The sequence below is a fragment of the Tachyglossus aculeatus genome, chromosome 2 (genome assembly GCF_015852505.1).
Source record: "Tachyglossus aculeatus isolate mTacAcu1 chromosome 2, mTacAcu1.pri, whole genome shotgun sequence".
NCBI classification, from domain to species: Eukaryota; Metazoa; Chordata; class Mammalia; order Monotremata; family Tachyglossidae; genus Tachyglossus; species Tachyglossus aculeatus.
This window is the reverse complement of record NC_052067.1, coordinates 140062476-140084883: the sequence shown is the minus strand read 5'-3', so window position 1 is coordinate 140084883 and position 22408 is coordinate 140062476. Positions and strand designations below refer to the sequence as shown.

Sequence of the window (22408 nt, the reverse complement as noted above, 5' to 3'; positions counted from 1 at the left end):
CTCACACACATCCCACTGGAAGCGATCAGATTAGAGCCAATTCCAAGGTAAAGCAGGGCTGACATCGGAAACCCCTCCGGGAGAAAGTCGTTGGCAATTTCACAGGTGCAATTTCACAGGCTCTGCCCCATTGCCTGCTTTCAGGAATCATGTCTACCAACTCCATTGTATTGGACTCTCGCAAGCATTTAGTATAGTGCTCTGCACTGATGCTTTGATTTGTTCCTCCTTCACCAAACCGTAAGGGTCTTGAGGGTGGGAAAAATGCCTTGCTTTGATCATACTCTTCCGAATGCTTAGCAGAGAGCTCTACCCTGAGTAAATTCCTCTGACTGATTGATTGATGGATGGATTATTAAATAGACAGCAGGTAGTCAGGAAGCCCAAGTCTTTGGTGTCATGGAAAGCGTATTGGACTCTCCCAAGCATTTAGTATAGTGCTCTGCACTGTTGCTTTGATTTGTTTCTCCTTCACCAAACCGTAAGGGTCTTGAGGGTGGGAAAAATGCCTTGCTTTGATCATAGTCTTCCGAGTGCTTAGCAGAGAGCTCCACCCTGAGTAAATTCCACTGATTGATTGATTGATGGATGGATTATTAAGTAGACAGCAAGTAGTCAGGAAGCCCAAGTCTTTGGCATCATGGAAAGAGTATTGGACTCTCCCAAGCATTTAGTATAGTGCTCTGCACTGATGCTTTGATTTGTTTTTCCTTCACCAAACCGTAAGGGTCTTGAGGGTGGGAAAAATGTCTTGCTTTCATCATACTCTTCCGAGTGCTTAGCAGAGAGCTCCACCCTGAGTAAATTCCACTGACTGATTGATTGATGGATGGATTATTAAATAGACAGCAAGTAGTCAGGAAGCCCAAGTGTTTGGTGTCATGGAAAGCGTATTGGACTCTCCCAAGCATTTAGTATAGTGCTCTGCACTGTTGCTTTGATTTGTTCCTCCTTCACCAAACCGTAAGGGTCTTGAGGGTGGGAAAAGTGTCTTGCTTTGGTCATACATCATCATCAATCGTATTTATTGAGCGCTTACTGTGTGCAGAGCACTGTACTCTTCCGAGTGCTTAGCAGAGAGCTCCACCCTAAATACCACTGACTGATTGATTGATGGATGGATTATTAAATAGACAGCAAGTAGTCAGGAAGCCCAAGTCTTTGGCGTCATGGAAAGCCAAGGAACAGAGACACCAGGAACCGAGCTAGGTGAAGTCACATGCAAAGTCACATGGTGCGATGAGGTTTTCATTATCATCATCTTCATCATATTTGTGTTCTAAATCCCAACATCGATGGCGTGACCTCTCTCCCCCATCCAGACAATGACTGTCCCCCTCTTCAAAGCTTTATTAAAGGCCCATCTCCTCCAAGAGGTCTTCCCTGACTAAGCCCCCCTTTCTTCTTCTCCCACTCCCCTCAGTGTCTCCCTGACTGGCTCCCTTTATTCATCCTGATAACAAACTCACTAGAATCTGAGTGACTGGCAAGAAGCATTGGCTAGGCAGATAGCTATTATTATTATTATTATTATTATTATTATTATTATTAATGCCAAATAATTGTGGCATTGGCTAAGCACTTCCTATGTAGCAGGTGCAGTAAAAAATAAATAAATAATGGCATTTGTTAAGCGCTTACTATGTGCAAAGCCCTGTTCTAAGCGCTGGGGGGATGCAAGGTGATCAGGTTGCCCCGCGTGGGGCTCACGATCATCCCCATTTTACAGTTGAGGGAACTGAGACTCCGAGAAGTTAAGTGACTTGCCCAAGGTCACACAGCAGACATGTGGCAGAGCCGGGATTCGAACTCACGACCTCTAACTCCAAAGCCCGGGCTCTGTCCACTGAGCCACGCTGCTTCACTAAGTGCTGGGGTGGATACAACAAAATCACGTTGGACACCATCTCTGTCCCAGATAGGGATCACAGTCTCAACCCCCATTTTGCAGATGAGGTAACTGAGGCATAGAGAAATGAAGTGACTTGCCACAGATCACACAGCAGACGCAGCAGAGAAGCAGCGTGGTTCAGTGGAAAGAGCTCAGGCTTGGGAATCAGAGGTCATGGGTTCTAATCCCGGCTCTGCCACTTGTCAGCTGTGTGACTTTGGGCAAGTCACTTCACTTCTCTGTGCCTCGGTTCCCTCATCTGTAAAATGGGGATGAAGACTGTGAACCCCACGTGGGACAACCTGATTACCTTGTATCCCTCCCAGCGCTTAGGACAGTGCTCGGCACATAGTAAGCACTTAACAAATACCATCAGCATCATTATCATCAGTGGCAGAGCCGGGACTGGAATCCATGACCAGTCCCGTGCTCTAAGGCCCGGGCTCTATCCATTAGGCCACACTGGAAATAGCAAATTGTAATTATCGTGCTTGTTAAATGGCTCAGTGGAAAGAGCCCGGGCTTTGGAGTCAGAGGTCATGGGTTCAAATCCCGGCTGTGCCACTTGTCAGCTGTGTGACTTTGGGCAAGTCACCTCACTTCTCTGAGCCTCAGTTCCCTCATCTGTAAAATGGGGATGAAGACTGTGAGCCCCACGTGGGACACCCTGATTACCTTGTATCTACTCCAGCGCTTAGAACAGTGCTGGGCACATAGTAAGCACTTAACAAATACCAACATTATTATGTGCCAAGCACTGTTGTAAGCACTGGGGTAGATACAGGTTGGGTTGGACCACAGTCCCTGTCCCACATGGAGCTCACAGTTTAAATCCCCATTTAGAGAAGCAGCATGGCTCAGTGGAAAGAGCCCGGGCTTGGGAGTCAGAGGTCATGGGTTTGAATCCCGGCACCGCCAATTGTCAGCTGTGTGACTTTGGGCAAGTCACTTAACTTCTCTTTGCCTCAGTTCCCTCATCTGTAAAATGGGGATTAAGGCTGTGAGCCCCACGAGGGACAACCTGATTGCCTTGTAACCACCCCAGCGCTTAGAACAGTGCTTTGCACATAGTAAGTGCTTAATAAATGCCATTATTATTATTATTATTATTATTATTATTTTCCAGCTGGGGGAACTAAAGACCAGAGAATTGAAGTGTCTTGCCCAAGGTCACACTGCAGACATGTCGGGGAATCAGGATTAGAACCCAGGCCTGTGCTGGCACACTGAGTAAGGGATAGAGAGCTCTCCCCAAATAATAATAATAATAATAATGGCATTTGTTAAGTGCTTACTATGTGCAAAGCACTGTTCTAAGTGCTGGGGGGGATACAATCCTTCCTCTCCCCCTCCTCTCCCTCTCCATCCCCCCTGTCTTCCCTCCTTCCCTTCCCCACAGCACCTGTATATATGTATATATGATTGTACATATTTATTACTCTATTTATTTATTTTACTTGTACATATCTATTCTATTTATTTTATTTTGTTAATATGTTTGGTTTTGTTCTCTGTCTCCCCCTTCTAGCCTGTGAGCCCACTGTTGGGTAGGGACCGTCTCTAGATGTTGCCAACTTGGACTTCCCAAGCGCTTAGTACAGTGCTCTGCACACAGTAAGCGCTCAATAAATACGATTGATTGATTGATTGATACAAGGTGATCAGGTTGTCCCACATGGAGCTCACAGTCTTAATCCCCATTTTACAGATGAGGGAACTGAGGCTCAGAGAAGTTAAAAGTGACTTGCCCAAGGTCACACAGCAGACATGTGGCGGAGCTGAGATTCAAACCCACCTCTGACTCCAAAGCCCGGGCTCTTTCCACTGAGCCACGCTGCTTTCCGAACCCACCATCCCTTTGGGGGCACGTGTAGCAGTGGCCTGGGGCTCGGCCAGAGCGAGACCCATCCCTCTTCTGGCTAGGCATATGTATATATATACATATATATATATATATATATATGTTTGTACATATTTATTACTCTATTTATTTTACTTGTACATATCTATTATATTTATTTTATTTTGTTATTATGTTTGGTTTTGTTCTCTGTCTCCCTCTTTTAGACTGTGAGCCCACTGTTGCGTAGGCACCGTCTCTATATGTTGCCAAATTGTACTTCCCAAGCGCTTAGTACAATGCTCTGCACACAGTAAGCGCTCAATAAATACGATTGATTGATTGATTGAATCGTATTTATTGAGTGCATCCTGTGTGCACTTCAGATTTATCACTCTATTTTACTAGTCCATATTTACTATTCTATTTATTTTGTTAACGATGTGCATTTAGCTCTAATTCTATTTGTTCTGACGACTTGACACCTGTCCACAGGTTTGGTTTTGTTGTCCGTCTCCCCCTTCTAGACTGTGAGCCCGTTGTTGGGTGGGGACCGTCTCTATATGATGCCAACTTGGACTTCCCAAGCGCTTAGTACAGTGCTCTGCACACAGTAAGCGCTCAATACGTATGATTGATTGATTGGGCACCAAAAACCCAGGCCTATCCCTCTCTGTAGCGTTACTTACCACCCCTCTGGGCAACTCCATGGGCTCCTCCTCTGCCGATTTCTCGCCCGCTCTGTCTGGAACACACAAGGTGGCAACCGAAAGGGTCGATTACGGTCGTTTAGCATCGCATCATTCCATAATAATAATAATTGTGGTATTTGTTCAGCGCTTAGTAGGTGCCGGGCACTATACTAAGCTCTGGAGTGGATACAAGCCAGTCGGATTGGACACAGTCTCTGCGCTACGTGGGGTTCACAGTCTTTAATCCCCATTTTACAGATGCGGTAACTGAGGCCCTGAGAAGTGAAGGGACTTACCCAAGGTCGCACGGCAGACAAGTGGCCTGCTTTTTCCTTTATCCTCTCCCACTCCCCATCCCCCCCACCCTACCTCCTTCCCCTTCCCACAGCATCTGTGAGCCTGATGTTGGGTAGGGACTGTCTCTATATAATCAATCAATCAATCAATTGTATTTATTGAGCGCTTACTGTGTGCAGAGCACTGTACTAAGCGCTTGGGAAGTACAAGCTGGCAACGTATAGAGACAGTCCCTACCCAACAGTGTGCTCACAGTCTAGAAATATAAAAAATATAATATAATATAATATAATAATAATGGCATTTATTAAGTGCTTACTATGTGCAAAGCACTGTTCTAAGCACTGGAGAGGTTACAAGATGATCAAGTTGTCCCACAGGGGGCTCACAGTCTTCATCCCCATTTTACAGATGAGGGAACTGAGGCCCAGAGAAGTGAAGTGACTTGCCCAAAGTCACACAGCTAATTGACGGAGCCGGGATTTGAACCCACGACCTCTGACTCCAAAGCCCGGGCTCTTTCCCACTGAGCCACGCTGCTTCTCTAATACTGCCAACTTGTACTTCCCAAGCGCTTAGTACAGTGCTCTGCACACAGTAAGCATTCAATAAATACAATTGAATGAATGTACAGATTTATTACTCTATTTTACTTGTCCATATTTACTATTCTATTTATTTTGTTCATGATGTGCATTTAGCTTTAATTCTATTTGTTCTGACGACTTGACACCTGTCCACAGGTTTTGTTTTGTTGTCTGTCTCCCCCTTCTAGACTGGGAGCCCACTGTTGGGTAGGGACCGTCTCTATACGTTGCCAACTTGTACTTCCCAAGCGCTTAGTACAGTGCTCTGCACACAGTAAGCGCTTCATTCATTCATTCATTCAATCGTATTTATTGAGCGCTTTATGTAGTGACTTGCCCAAACGCTCTGCACACAGTAAGCGCTCAATAAATACGATTGATTGATTGATTGATTGACCAGTGGGGGAGCCAGGATTTGAACCCATGACCTCTGACTCCGAAGCCCGGGCTCTTTCCACTGAGCCACGCTGCTTCTCTGATACCATCATCATAATGATGGTGGTATTTGTTGAGCACTTCCTATGTGCCGACCACTATTCTAAGCCCAGGGGTAGATACATACACAATAGTCAGGTTGTCCCACGTGGGGCTCCCAGTCTGAATCCTCGTTTTACAGATGAGGTAACTGAGGCACAGAGAAGTGGTTTGACTTGCCCAAGGTCACTCTGCAGAACCCCCCCCCCCGCCCACCACCAAGGGTTGGTACAGTGCTTTGCACACAGTAAGCGCTCAATAAATACAATTGAATGAATGAATGAGTCACAGTCTTAATCCCCATTTTACAGATGAGGGAACTGAGGCCCAGGGAAGTGAAGTGACTTGCCCAAAGTCTTCTAGACTGTGAGCCCACTGTTGGGTAGGGACCCTCTCTATATGTTGCCAACTTGGACTTCCCAAGCGCTTAGTACAGTGCTCTGCACACAGTAAGCGCTCAATAAATACGATTGAATGAATGAATGAATCACAGTCTTAATCCCCATTTTACAGATGAGGGAACTGAGGCCCAGAGAAGTGAAGTGACTTGCCCAAAGTCTTCTAGACTGTGAGCCTACTGTTGGGTAGGGACCGTCTCTATATGTTGCCAACTTGGACTTCCCAAGCGCTTAGTACAGTGCTCTGCACACAGTAAGCGCTCAATAAATACGATTGAATGAATGAATGAATCACAGTCTTAATCCCCATTTTACAGATGAGGGAACTGAGGCCCAGAGAAGTGAAGTGACTCGCCCAAAGTCTTCTAGACTGTGAGCCCACTGTTGGGTAGGGACCCTCTCTATATGTTGCCAACTTGGACCTCCCAAGCGCTTAGTACAGTGCTCTGCACACAGTAAACACTCAATAAATATGATTGAATGAATGAATAAATCACAGTCTTAATCCCCATTTTACAGATGAGGGAACTGAGGCCCAGAGAAGTGAAGTGACTCGCCCAAAGTCTTCTAGACTGTGAGCCCACTTTTGGGTAGGGACCCTCTCTATATGTTGTCAACTTGGAGCTCCCAAGCGCTTAGTACAGTGTTCTGCACACAGTAAGCGCTCAATAAATACTATTGAATGAATGAATGAATGAATGAATGGAGGAGCCGGGATTCAAACCTATGACCTCTGATTCCCAAGCCCATGCTCAGGTTGGACACAGTCCCTGCCCCACATGGGGCTCACTGTCTTAACGCCCATTTTACAGATGTGGTCGCTGAGGCCTGGAGAGGTTAAGTGACTTGTCCAAGGTCACACAGCAGACGAGCGGCAGAGCCGGGATTAGAACCCGGGTCCTTCGGACTCCTAGGCCGGTGCTCTAGCCACTAGGTCATGCTGCTTCCCATCTGCCTGCCTGTTCCACAAACTGACTTGCTCCAACCCACTGTGAGTCCACTGTTGGGTCGGGACTGTCTCTATATGTTGCCAACTTGTACTTCCCAAGCGCTTAGTACAGTGCTCTGCACACAGTAAGCGCTCAATAAATACGATTGAATGATTGATTGATTGATTGATTGATTGAAGGGTCCTGGACACCCCAGAAGGAATTCTCAGAATTTCCAGAATTCTGGAAAGAGGGCACGGATTGGACCTGGGAACTGGGCTGTGGGATTATGGGGAAGCAGCATGGTTTAGTAATAATAATAATAATAATATAATAATAATAATAATGGCATTTATTAAGCGCTTACTATGTACAAAGCACTGTTCTAAGCGCTGGGGAGGTTACAAGGTGATCAGGTTGTCCCACGGGGGGCTCACAGTCTTAATCCCCCTTTTACAGATGAGGGAACTGAGGCCCAAAGAAGTGAAGTGACTTGCCCAAAGTCACACAGCTGACAATTGCCGGAGCTGGGATTTGAAACCATGACCTCTGACTCCAAAGTCCGTGCTCTTTCCACAGAGCCACGCTGCTTCTGTGGAAATCAATCAATCAATCAATCAATCAATCAATCGTATTTATTGAGCGCTTACTGCGTGCAGAGCACTGTACTAAGCACTTGGGAAGTCCAAGTTGGCAACATCTAGAGACAGTCCCTACCCAACAGCGGGCTCACAGTCTAGAAGGGGGAGATAGACAACAAAAGAGCCCTGGCTTGGGAGTCAGAGGTCATGGGTTCTAATCCCGACTCTGCCACTTGTCAGCTGTGTGACTTTGGGCAAGTCACTTCACTTCTCTGGGGATCAAGACTGTGAGCCTCACGTGGGACGACCCGATCACGGTGTATCTATCCCAGCACTTAGAACAGTGCTTGGCACATAGTAAGCGCTTAACAAATACCATCATCATTATTATTAATATTATTCATTCATTCAACCGTATTTATTGAGCGCTTACTGTGTGCAGAGCACTGTACTAAGCGCTTGGGAAGTCCAAGTTGGCAACATATAGAGACGGTCCCTACCCAAAAGCGGGCTCTGTGACAGATACAGTGCGTAGTGGCTAGAGCCCGGGCCTGGGACTCAGAAGGTCATGGGTTCTAATCCCGGCTCCGCCACTCATCTGCTGGGTGACCTTGGGCAGGCCAATTCACTTCTCCGGGCCTCAGTTCCCTCATCTGTAAAATGGGGATTAAAGACTGTGAACCCCACGTAGCACAGAGACTGTGTCCGACCCGATTGGCTTGTATCCACCCCAGTGCTTAGTACAGTGCCCGGCGCACAGTAAGCACTTAACAAATACCAAATGAATTATTATATGGTGGCCTCCACTCATCTTCTAGCAAAGTGGTTTGAAGACAGAAGAATAGGATCTAGGGCAGGAAAAAGTTTCTGTCTCAGTGCCAGTTAGCTAGTTCTGATAATAATAATAATAATAATAATAATAATAATAATGGCAGTTTATCAAGCGCTTACTATGTGCAAAGCACTGTTCTAAGCGCTGGGGAGGATACAAGGTGATAATAATAATAATAATGGCATTTATTAAGTGCTTACTATGTGCCAAGCACTGTTCTAAGCGCTGGGGAGGTTACAAGGTGATCAGGTTGTCCCACAGGGAGTTCACAGTCTTAATCCTCATTTTACAGAGAGGGAACGTAGGCCCGGAGAGGTTGAAAATGATAATAATAATAATGATGGCATTTATTAAGCGCTTACTATGTGCCAAGCACTGTTCTAAGCACTGGGGAGGTTACAAGGTGATCAGGTTGTCCCACAGGGAGTTTACAGTCTTAGTCCCCATTTTACAGAGACGGAACTTAGGCCGAGAGAGGTTAAAAATAATAATAATAATAATAATAATGGCATTTATTAAGCACTTACTATGTGCCAAGCACTGTTCTAAGCGCTGGGGAGGTTGCAAGGTGATCAGGTTGTCCCACAGGGAGTTCACAGTCTTAATCCCCATTTTACAGAGAGGGAACTTAGGCCCAGAGAGATTAAAAATAACAATAATAATAATAATAATGGCATTTATTAAGCACTTACTATGTGCCAAGCACTGTTCTAAGCACTGGGGAGGTTACAAGGTGATCAGGTTGTCCCACAGGGAGTTCACAGTCTTAATCCCCATTTTACAGAGAGGGAATTTAGGCCCAGAGAGGTTAAAAATAATAATAATAATAATAATGGCATTTATTAAGTGCTTACTATGTGCCAAGCACTGTTCTAAGCGCTGGGGAGGTTACAAGGTGATCAGGTTGTCCCAAAGGGAGTTCACAGTCTTAATCCTCATTTTACAGAGAGGGAATTTAGGCCCAGAGAGGTTAAAAATAATAATAATAATAATAATAATAATAGCATCCATTAAGCTCTTACTATGTGCCAAGCACTGTTCTAACCGCTGGGGACGTTACAAGGTGACCAGGTTGTCCCACGGGGAGTTCACAGTCTTAATCCCCATTTTACAGAGAGGGAATTTAGGCCCAGAGAGGTTAAAAATAATAATAATAATAATAATAATAATGATGGCATTTATTAAGCACTTACTATGTGCCAAGCACTGTTCTAAGCGCTGGGGAGGTTACAAGGTGACCAGGTTGTCCCAAAGGGAGTTCGCAGTCTTAATCCCCATTTTACAGAGAGGGAATTTAGGCCCAGAGAGGTTAAAAATAATAATGATAATAATAATAATGGCATTTATTAAGCTCTTACTATGTGCCAAGCACTGTTCTAAGCGTCTTAATCCCAATTTTACAGAGAGGGAACTTGGGCCCAGAGAGGTTAAAAAAAAAATAATAATGATGATGGCATTTATTAAGTGCTTACTATGTGCCAAGCACTGTTCTAAGCGCTAGGGAGGTTGCAAGGTGATCAGGTTGTGCCACAGGGAGTTCACAGTCTTAATCCCCATTTTACAGAGAGGGAAGTTAGGCCCAGAGAGGTTAAAAATAATAAAAATAATAATGGCATTTATTAAGCGCCTGTCCCATGGGGGGCTCACAGTCCTCATCCCCCTTCTAGACTGTGAGCCCGTTGTTGGGTAGGGACCGTCTCTATATGTTGCCAACTTGTACTTCCCAAGCGCTCAGTACAGTGCTCTGCACACAGTAAGTGCTCAATAAATACGATTGAATGAATGAATGAATGATAGTCATGCTATTTAAAGCCTCTATTGACTAGGCCATGAGAAACAGTGTGACCTAATAATAATGATGGCATTTGTTAAGTGCTTACTATGTGCAAAGCATTGTTCTAAGCGCTGGGGGGGGATACAAGGTGATTAAGTTGTCCCACGTGGGGCTCACAGTCTTAATCCCCATTTTACAGATAAGGTAACTGAGGATCAGAGAAGTTAAGTGACTTGCCCAAGGTCACACAACAGACATGTGGTGGAGCCAGCAATCGAACCCATGACCTCTGACTCCAAAGCCCGTGCTCTTTCCACTGAGCCACGCTGACCTAATAGAAAGAACTAGAGACCTGGGTTCTAATTCCTACCTACTCAACCACATGCCCACTGGGTGATCTTGGCTAAGTCACTGAGCTTCTCTGTGCCTCAGTTTCCACATCTGCAAAATCTGGATTGTGGGCAGGGAATGCCACTGTTTATCGTTCTATCATACTTTCCCATGTGCTTAGTACAGCGCTCCGCACAAAGTACGTGCTCAGTAAATGCGATTGAATGAAATATCTGTTCTCCTTATCCCCTAGACTGTGAGCCCCATGTGGGACAGGGACTGTGGCCAACCTGAATATCTTGTATCTACCCCAGCGCTTAGAACAGTACTTGGTATATAGTAAGCATTTTACGAATACCATAATTATTGTTTTTGTTGTTAATAAGCACTAGGTGCTAAGCATTGTACCAAGCACTGGGATGGATCTACTCCTATCCCTCCCTGCAGAGCCCAGCCCGGTCTGTGGTTTGACTCAGGTGACGCTGATTCCTGACTCCTGATTTTGGAGAGACAGTCCCCAAATCTCAGGGTCCATCCCGACTCTAACTTCTAACTTTTAGACTGTGAGCCCACTGTTGGGTAGGGACCGTCTCTATATGTTGCCAATTTGTACTTCCCAAGCGCTTAGTACAGTGCTCTGCACATAGTAAGCGCTCAATAAATACGATTGATTGATTGATTGATTCTCTGGGATACGTCCACGTCCCCAAAACCAAAGAAAGGGAAAAGGTCAGCTGAGGGGAACGTGTAGACCAGCTCTGTTACACCGTACTCTCCCTTCTCAGGATCGCACGTGGAGAGTTTCCAGCGCTCCGCCGGTCTCAGCGACCGGAGGGAGAGTCGAGCAGAGGCCTACCCATTCCATTCCTAGCTTGGCCAGTGGCTACCGAGTGGATGGCCGTCGGCTACGAGTCAAAATTCCCCCGGGCTGGGCAGCGGTGGCACGGGAACTCCTTGTCTTCCCTCCCAAATCCTGCCCTCTCCCTGACTTTCCCATCTCTGTTGACGGCACTACCATCTTTCCCGTCTCCCAAGCCCACAACCTCGGTGTCATCCTCGACTCCGCTCTCTCGTTCGCCCCTCACATCCGAGCCGTCACCAAAACCTGCCGGTCTCAGCTCCGCAACATTGCCAGGATCCGCCCTTTCCTCTCCATCCATACCGCTACCCTGCTCGTTCAAGCTCTCATCCTATCCCGTCTGGACTACTGCATCAGCCTTCTCTCTGATCTCCCATCCTCGTGTCTCTCCCCACTTCAATCCATACTTCATGCTGCTGCCCGGATTGTCTTTGTCCAGAAACGCTCTGGGCATGTTACTCCCCTCCTCAAAAATCTGCAGTGGCTACCAATCAATTTGTGCATCAGGCAGAAACTCCTCACCCTGGGCTTCAAGGCTGTCCAGCCCCTCTCCCCCTCCTACCTCCCCTCCCTTCTCTCCTTCTCCAGCCCAGCCCGCAACCTCCGCTCCTCCACCGTTAATCTCCTCACCGTTAGGCCTCGTTCTCGCCTGTCCCGCCATCGACCCCCGGCCCACGTCCTCCCCCGGGCCTGGAATGGCCTCCCTCTGCCCATCCGATGCCAAGCTAGCTCTCTTCCTCCCTTTAAGGCCCTACTGAGAGCTCACCTCCTCCAGGAGGCCTTCCCAGACTGAGCCTCTTCCTTCCTCTCCCCCTCGTCCTCCTCTCCATCCCCCCCATCTTACCTCCTTCCCTTCCCCACAGCACCTGTATATATGTATATATGTTTGTACATATTTATTACTTTATTTATAATAATAATGGCATTTATTAAGCGCTTACTATGTGCAAAGCACTGTTCTAAGCGCTGGGGAGGTTACAAGGTGATCAGGTTGTTCCACGGGGGGCTCACAGTCTTCATCCCCATTTTGCAGATGAGGTAACTGAGGCACAGAGAAGTTAAGTGACTTGCCCAAAGTCACACAGCTGACAATTGGTGGAGCCGGGATTTGAACCCATGACCTCTGACTCCAAAGCCCGGGCTCTTTTCCATTGAGCCACGCTGCTTCTCATTTATCTATTTATCTATTTATTTTACTTGTACATATCTATTCTATTTATTTTATTTTGTTAATATGTTTTGTTTTGTTCTCTGTCTCTCCCTTCTAGCCTGTGAGCCCGTTGTTGGGTAGGGATCGTCTCTATACGTTGCCAATTTGTACTTTCCAAGCGCTTAGTACAATGGTCTGCACACAGTAAGCGCTCAATAAATACGATTGAATGAATAAATGAACAAACATATAGAGACGGTCCTTACCCAACAGCGGGCTCACAGTCTAGAAAGTGGGCTCACAGCGGGACAACCTGATCACCTTGTATCCCCCCCTCAGCGCTTAGAACAGTGCTTGGCACATAGTAAGCGCTTAACAAATGCCATTATTATTATTATTACTGTGTGCAGAGCACTGTACTAAGCACTTGGGAGAGTACAATACAACAATAAACAGACACATTCCCTGCCCGCAGTGAGCTTACAGCCTGGAGGAGGGGAGGCAGATATCAATGCAAAGAAATGAAATGATAGCTGTTCATTCATTCATTCATTCAATCGTATTTATTGAGCGCTTACTGTGTGCAGAGCACTGTACTAAACGCTTGGGAAGTACAAGTTGGCAATATATAGAGACGGTCCCTACCCAATAGCAGGCTCACAGGCTAGAAGGCTATGTACATAAGAGCAACGGGGCTGGGAGGGGGGAAGAGGAAGGGGAGCAAGTAGGGGGGAGAAAGAAGGGAGTGGGAGATAAGAAAAAGTGGGGCTTAGTCTGGGAAGGCCTCTTGGAGGAGATGAGAAGTGGGGCTCAGTGGTGAGAGCACAGGCTTGGGAGTCCGAGGTCGTGGGTTCTAATCCCGGCTCCGCCACTTATCAGCTGTGTGACTTTGGGCAAGTCACTTAGCTTCTCTGGGCCTCAGTTCCCTCATCTGTAAAATGGGGATTAAGACTGTGAGCCCCCCGTGGGACAACCTCATCACCTTGTACCTACCCCAGTGCTTAGAACAGTGCTTGGCATATAGTAAACGCTTAATAAATACCATCGCTATTATTATTATGTGCCTTCAATAAGGCTATAAGCGGCGGCGGGGGAGATTAATTGTCTGTCGGATTTGAGGAGGGAGGGGCTAGTGGCTGCCAATTCTGTTGTAGCGTACTCTCCTACACGCTTAATACAGTGCTCAAGGGCTCAAGAAATACCACTGATTGATTGGCTGATTCTCAGAAGCAGCGTGGCTCAGTGGAAAGAACATGGGCTCAGGAGCCAGAGGTCATGGGTTCTAATCCCAGCTCTGCCGCTTGTCTGCTGTGTGACTTTGGGCAAGTCACTTCACTTCTCTGGGCCTCAGGTGCCTCATCTGGAAAACGGGGATTAAGACTGTGGGCCCCACGTGGGACAACCTGACTACCTTGTATCCCCCCCCCAGTGCTTAGAACAGTGCTTGGCACATAGTAAGCGCTTAACAAATGTCGTCGTTATTATTATTACTCAAGTCCCGGGTGACCAGTGCCAATGCTGCCCTGCTATTTCCAGCGGTGGCCAAGCTAGCTCTGAGCACGTGCAGGGCAGTAGCTCCACACTGCCTTCCGACAGTGTCCCTTTCCCCTGCATCCTCCCAAGCGCTTAGCACAGTGCTCTGCACACAGTAAGTGCTCAATAAATACGATTGAATGAATAATAATAATAATAATAATAACATTTATTAAGCGCTTACTATGTGCAAAGCACTGTTCTAAGCGCTTGGGAGATTACAAGGTGATCAGGTTGTCCCTCGGGGGGCTCACAGTCTTAATCCCCATTCTCCAGATGAGGTAACTGAGGCACAGAGAAGTGAAGTGACTTGCCCAAAGTCACATAGCTGACAATTGGAAGAGTCAGGATTTGAACCCATGACCTCTGACTCCAAACCTGGGCTCTTTCCACTGAGCCACGCTGCTTCTCATGAATGAATGAATGATTCCTCCGGTCGTTAGATAATAATAATAGTAATAATAATAATGGCATTTATTAAGCACATACTATGTGCAAAGCACTGTCCTAAGCACAGGGGAGGTTACAAGGTGATGAGGTTGTCAGACTGGGGGCTCACAGTCTTCATCCCCATTTTCCAGATGAGGGAACTGAGGCCCAGAGGAGTGAAGTGACTTGCCCAAAGTCACAATTGGTGGAGCCATCGATCTGGGCATCTTCCAGCCGGGCGGCAGCCCTGTGTCCCAGTGTTAGGTGCCTGGATCCGAAAATCCTACTTTAAGTTTGGACTTCGCCTGGGAACCCCATGTGGGACAGGGACTTGTACTTCCCAAGCGCTTAGTACAGTGCTCTGCACACAGTAAGCACTCAATAAATACGATTGATTGATTGATTGATTACCTACCCCAGTGCTTAGTAAGGTGCTTGGCATGTATTAAGTGCTTAATGAGTACTGTAATAATAAAAAGAAGAAGAATGATAATAATAAAAAGTCAGGAAACCTGGCTTCTAATCCCAACTCTGCCATTAAATCCCCACCGTGGCAATCATCTGCTGCGTGAACTTGGGCAAGTCACTTAACTTCTGGGGCCTCAGTTTCCTCATTCTATCTGTTCTGAAGACTCTGACACCTGTCTACATGTTTTGTTTTGTTTTGTTGTCTATCTCCCCCTTCTAGACTGTGAGCCCGCTGTTTGGTAGGGACCGTCTCTATATGTTGCCAACTTGTACTTCCCAAGCGCTTAGTCCAGTGCTCTGCACACGGTAAGCGCTCAATAAATACGATTGAATGAAATGAATGAATAATAATGACCATAATGATTATGGTACTTGTTAAGCACTTACTATGTGCCAAGCCCTGTTCTCAGCTCTGGGGTGGATAGAAGTTAATCAGGTTGGACAGTCCCTGAGCGCCATGGGTCTCAAGTTTTTCATCCCCATTTTCCAGATAAGGGAACTGAGGCCCAGAGAACTGAAGCGACTTGCCCAAGGTCACGCAGCAGACACACGGTCGAACCGGGATTAGAACCCAGGTCCTTCTGGGCCCCAGGCCCGGGCTATGTTCACTAAAGCCAAGCTGCTTCTTCTGTTCTGGTGAACTCTCCCAAGTGCTTACTATGGTGCTCTGCACACGGTAAGCGCTCAATAAATAGGATCGATGAATGGATTATTCTTAGAAGGGAGTGACGTCGCAGGATGACAGGGAATGGGAAAGTCGAGGTGCGCCTTCGCGTTGGGGGAATAGGTTTAGAGAGTGATGGGAGCCTTTTAGACTGTGAGCCCACTGTTGGGCAGGGACTGTCTCTATATGTTGCCAACTTGTACTTCCCAAGCGCTTAGTACAGTGCTCTGCACACAGTAAGCGCTCAATAAATACGATTGATTGATTGATTGAGGTGATGGGGTGAATCCGCTCAGTAGGTTGAGAAGCAGCGTGGCTCAGTGGAAAGACCACGGGCTTTGGAGTCAGAGGTCACGGGTTCAAATCCTACCTCTGCCAGTTGTCAGCTGTGTGACTCTGGGCAAGTCACTTCACTTCTCTGTGCCTCAGTTACCTCATCTGTAAAATGGGGATGAAGACTGTGAGCCCCACGTGGGACAATCTGATCACCTTGTATCCTCCCCAGCGCTTAGAACAGTGCTTTGCACATAGTAAGCGCTTAATAAATGCCATTATTATTATTAGGTTTTGAAGGGAACACACCATCCTCTTTGTAGCTTCATTCATTCATTCAATTGTATTTATTGAGCGCTTACTGTGTGCAGAGCACTGGACTAAGTGCTGGCTCAGTGGAAAGAGCCCGGGCTTTGGAGTCAGAGGTCATGGGTTCAAATCCCGGCTCCACCGCTTGTCAGCGGTGTGACTTTGGGCAAGTCACTTCACTTCTCTGGGCCCCACTTACCTCATCTGTAAAATGGGGATTGAGATTGTGAGCCCCCACATGGAGCAACCTGATCACCTTGTATCCTCCCCAGCGCTTAGAACAGTGCTTTGCACATAGTAAGCGCTTAACAAATACCAAAATTATTATTATTATTATTGAAAAGTACAATTCGGCAACAGAGACAATCCCTACCCAACAACGGGCTCGGCCTCACGTGGGACAGGGACCGTGTCCACCCCGATTTCCTTGTATCCACCCCCGCGCTCAGTACAGTGCCTGGCACTGGCGTGGAAAAGAGCCCGGGCGTGGGAATCAGAGGTCGTGGGTTCTAATCCCGACTCTGCCACTTGTCAGCTGTGTGACTTTAGGAAAGCCACTTCACTTCTCTGGGCCTCAGTGACCTCCTCTGGAAAATGGGGATGAAGACTGGGAGCCCCACGTGGGACAACTTGACATTGTAATCAATCAATCAATTGTATTTATTGAGCGCTTACTATGTGCAGAGCACTGTACATTGTAAGCAGAGAAGCAGAGTGGCTCAGTGGAAAGAGCCCGGGCTTTGGAGTCAGAGGTCATGGGTTCGAATCCCGTCTCCACCACAAGTCTGCTGTGTGACCTTGGGCAAGTCACTTCACTTCTCCGAGCCTCAGTTACCTCATCTGTAAAAAGGGGGATCAAGACTGTGAGCCCCACGTCGGACAACTTGACATTGTAGCCCCCCCAGTGCTTAGAACAGTGCTTTGCACATAGTAAGCGCTTAACAAATGCCATTATTATTATTATTATTATTATTATTGTTACCCCAGTGCTCAGAACAGTGCTTGGCACCTAGTAAGCGCTTAACAAATACCTTTATTATTTTTTATTAATAACAAAATACCATTATTATTATTATTATTATTATTATTATTATTATTACTACAGTAAAACAACGCAACAGGCACCTAGGATCGGCTTGGCATGGCCTATGCCCCACAACCCTGCCCCTCCCCAAACTGGCAAAGTGCACTGACCTTGGCAGGCCGGGCAGCAGGAGCCGGGCCCCGGGAGCGGAGAGGAGCAACCGGGCTCGGGCTCGGGACACGTCATCAAGGCACAGTAGATCTGACCTTCCTGGGGACAGAGAAACAGGAAATCTTAGTCTGCGAGAAGCAGCGAGGCCTAGCAGATCGAACACAATCCTCGGAGTCAGGAGGACTTGCGTTCTAATCCTGACTCCGCCAACGGTCCGCTGGGTGACCTTGGGCAAAACACTTCGCTTCTCTGGGCCCAGGCCTTCCCAGACTGAGCCCCTTCCTTCCTCTCCCCCTCGTCCCCCTCTCCATCCCCCCATCTTACCTCCTTCCCTTCCCCACAGCACCTGTATAAATGGATATATGGTTGTACATATTTATTACTCTATTTATTTATTTATTTTACTTGTACATATCTATCCTATTTATTTTATTTTGTTGGTATGTTTGGTTTTGTTCTCTGTCTCTCGTTTTTAGACTGTGAGCCCACTGTTGGGTAGGGACTGTCTCTATGTGTTTGCAAAAATTTGCAAAAATTTACTCCAGGTCTAAAATCTATCAAAACTATGGTATTGTATGCAGAGTAAATGTCGTGATTGTGCCGCTCACATTTGCCTCCTTTCAGACTGTGAGCCCACTGTTGGGTAGGGACTGTCTCTATATGTTGCCAATTTGTACTTCCCAAGCGCTTAGTACAGTGCTCTGCACATAGTAAGCGCTCAATAAATATGATTGATGATGATGATGATGGGCCCCAGTTCCCTTATCCGTAAAATGGGGATAAAACCGTCAGTCCATGTGGGACAGGGACTGCGTCCAACCTGACTACCTTAGATAATAATAATAATGGCATTTATTAGTACTATGTGCAAAGCACTGTTCTAAGCGCTGGGGAGGTTACAAGGTGATCCGGTTGTCCCACAGGTGGGCTCACAGTTTTCATCCCCATTTTACAGATGAGGTAACTGAGGCGCAGAGAAGTGAAGTGACTTGCCCAAAGTCACCCAGCTGACAAGTGGCGGAGCTGGGATTTGAACCCACGGCCCCTGACTCCAAAGCCCAGGCTCTTTCCACTGAGCCACGCTGCTTCCCCAATAAGCACTCAAAACACTTGGCTTCTCTGGGTGCCTCAGTTCCCTTATCTATAAAATGGGGATAAAACCATGAGTCCATGTGGGACAGGGACTGCGTCCAATCTGACTAGCTTGGATAATAATAATGATAATAATAACAATAATAATAATAATAATAATAATGACATTTATTAGTACTATGTGCAAAGCACTGTTCTAAGCACTGGGGAGGTTACAAGGTGATCAGGTTGTCCCACGGGGGGCTCACAGTCTTCATCTCCATTTTACAGATGAGGTCACTGAGGCCCAGAGAAGTTAAGTGACTTGCCCAAAATCACACAGCTGACAATTGGCAGAGCTGTGATTTGAACCCATGACCTCTGAGTCCAAAGCCCATGCTCTTTCCACTGAGCCACGCTGCTTCTCATTAGCCACACTGCTTCTCACTGGATCTACCCCAGCGCTTAGTACAGTGCCTGGCACTGTTTAGACTCTAGACTGCAAGCTTGTTGTGGACAGGAATGTGTCTGTTGTTATAGTGAACTCTCCCAAGCGCTTAGTACAGTGCTTTGCATGCAGTAAGCACTCAATAAATGCAGTTGAATGAATGGCACCTAGAAAGTGCTTAACAAATGCCACAAAAAAAAAAGAAGTCTCACTAATCCAGCCAGGCAATCAATCTAGTCAGTCAGTCAGTCATATTTACTGAGCGCTTACTGTGTGCAGAGCATTCATTCATTCATTCATTCATTCAATCGTATTTATTGAGCGCTTACTGTGTGCAGAGCACTCTACTAAGCACTTGGGAGCGTACAATGCAGCGTGGCTCAGAGGAAAGAGCATGGACTTTGGAGTCAGAGGTCATGGGTTCAAATCCCAGCTCCGCCAACTGTCAGCTGTGTGACTTTGGGCAAGTCACAACTTCTCTGGGCCTCAGTTCCCTCATCTGTAAAATGGAGATGAAGACTGTGAGCCCCCCGTGGGACAACCTGATCACCTTGTAACCCCCCAGCTCTTAGAACAGTGCTTTGCACATAGTAAGTGCTTAATAAATGCCATCATTATTACAATATAGCAATAAACGGACACATTCCCTACCCACAAGGAGCTTACAGTCTAGAGGGGGAGACAGAAACCATGATCTGCGGACTCCCAGATCTGTGTCTATCATTCAATTGTATTTATTGAGCACTTACTGTATGTAGAGCAATAATAATAATGGCATTTGTTAAGCACTGTACTAAGAGCGATGTAGGAAGCACTTCCACTAGGCCTTGCTGCTTACATCGTACTCTCCCAAGCGTTTAGTACAGTGTTCTGCGCACAGTAAGCACTCAATAAATATGATTGACTGACTGACCATGTGGAACGGTGGAGGACTTTATTATGCCAACCCGGAAGATGGCAATCACAAGGGGGTTTGCTCTCCGGGAACAGAGGCTGAAGGTAGGCGGGGAGACCAAGAGGGAGATGCCGAAACTGCGATGAGAGGCCAAAGAGATGATGTAATAGTAATAATAGTAATAATAATGGTATTTGTTAAGTGCTTACTATGTGCCAAGCACTGTTCTAAGCACTGACATGACCCGGGGAGTCGGGACACCTGAATTCGAGCCCGGCTTTGCCTCTGATGGATTGTGTAAACCCTCTGCCCACTCATTTCCTCTCTGGCTGAATTGTTTTCAGTCAGTCAGTCAAATGTATTTATTGAGTGCCTACTATGCGCAGACTAAGTATCCGTGTATAAATCTTTTCTTGAGGTTTGAAGCTAAGACTACTGACAGTGAGATTTTTATCAATACAAGTATCCCTACTGAGAGCTCACCTCCTCCAGGAGGCTTTCCCAGACTGAGCCCCCTCCTTCCCCTCCCCATCCCCCCCATCTTACCTCCTTCCCCTCCCCACAGCACCTGTATAATAATAATAATAATAATAATAATAATAATGGCATTTGTTAAGCGCTTACTATGTGCAAAGCACTGTTCTAAGCACTGGGGGGATACAGGGTGATCAGTTTGTCCCACGCGGGGCTCACAGTCTTCATCCCCATTTGACAGATGAGGGAACTGAGGCTCAGAGAGGTGAAGTGACTTGCCCAAGGTCACACAGCAGGCGTGTGGCGGAGCCGGGATTCGAACCCACGACCTCTGACTCCAAAGCCCGGGCTCTTTCCACTGAGCCACGCTGCTTCACAGCATATATGTATATATGTTTGTACGGATTTATTACTCTATTTATTTTATTTGTACATATTTAGTCTATTGCTTTTATTTTGTTAATATGTTTTGTTTTGTTGTCTGTCTCCCCCTTCTAGACTGTGAGCCCGCTGTTGGGCAAGGACCGTCTCTGTATGTTGCCAACTTGTACTTCCCAAGTGCTTAGTACAGTGCACACAGTACACACAGTGCACACAGTAAGCGCCCAACAAACACGACTGAATGAATGAATGAATCCCTTGCTATAACCACTTCATTTAGCACTCTCCCACAGTAGATCCGCCAATTGTCAGCTGTGTGACTTTGGGCAAGTCGCTTTACTTCTCTGTGCCTGAGTTACCTCATCTGTAAAATGGGGATTAAGACTGTGAGCCCCCCGTGGGACAACCTGATCACCCTGTAACCTCCCCAGCGCTTAGAACAGTGCTTTGCACATAGTAAGAGCTTAATAAATGCCATTATTATTATTATTTACAAATCTCTATCTCTGACCTGATCTCTCCCTCTCTCTGCAGTCTTCCTTTCCTCCTGCCTTCAGGTCGTCTTTACCTGGGTCATCACCTCAACCTCAATATGTCCAAAACGCAACTCTCTCCTTTCCCAGACTTTCCCCGAAGCACTTGACAACACCACTACCAGCGTGGCTCAGTGGAAAGAGCACAGGCTTTGGAGTCGGAGGTCATGGGTTCAAATCCTGGCTCCGCCACTTGTCAGCTGTGTGACTTTGGGCAAGTCACTTCACTTCTCTGGGCCTCAGTGACCTCATCTGGAAAATGGGGATGAAGACTGTGAGCCCCATGTGGGGCAACTTGATCACCTTGTATCCCCCCCAGCGCTTAGAACAGTACTCTGCACATAGTAAGCGCTTAACAAATGCCATTATTATTTTTAGACTGTGAGCCCACTGTTGGGTAGGGACTGTCTCTATATGTTGCCAATTCGTACTTCCCAAGCGCTTAGTACAGTGCTCTGCACATAGTAAGCGCTCAATAAATACGATTGATGATGATGATGATGATGCTTTGCACATAGTGAGCGCTTAATAAATGCCATCATCATCATCATCATCTTTCTCAAAAGCCTGCAATCTTTGGATTATCCTCGATTCATCTCTTTCGTTCAACTCGCTTCTAGACTGTGAGCCCGTTGTTGGGTAGGGACCGTCTCTATATGTTGCCGACTTGTACTTCCCAAGCGCTTAGTACAGTGCTGTGCACACAGTAAGCGCTCAATAAATGCGATTGAATGAAGGCAGCACGCTCGCATGAGAAGCTGCGTGGCTTAGTGGGTAGAGCCCGGGCCTGGAGTCAGAAGGATCTGGGTTCTAATCCCAGCTCCGCCTCATGTCTGCTGTGCGACCTTGGGTCAATCACTTCACTTCTCTGGGCCTCATCTGGAAAATGGGGATTAAGAGTGTGAGCCCCATGTGTCCAGGGACTGTGTCCAACCTGCTAACCTTAATAATAATAATAATAATAATAATAATAATGTTGGCATTTGTTAAGCGCTTACTATGTGCAAAGCACTGTTCTAAGCACTGGGGAGGATGCATAGTGATCAGGTTGTCCCATGTGGGCTCACAGTCTTAATCCCCATTTTACAGATGAGGGAACTG

The 22408-nt window shown here is 46.7% G+C and overlaps 1 protein-coding gene across 1 annotated transcript in view; it reads right to left on the bottom strand.

Moving 5' to 3' along the window:
- The window catches only part of CHRDL2 (chordin like 2), a 122294-nt gene that overhangs the window by 54971 nt on the left and 44915 nt on the right, over positions 1–22408 (bottom strand). The window contains exons 6-7 of the mRNA XM_038765163.1: positions 17505–17604; positions 4421–4476 (exon numbers count right to left, since the gene is read on the bottom strand). Coding sequence (XP_038621091.1) covers positions 4421–4476; positions 17505–17604 — 156 coding nt within the window. The remainder of the gene's footprint in view (positions 1–4420; positions 4477–17504; positions 17605–22408) is intronic.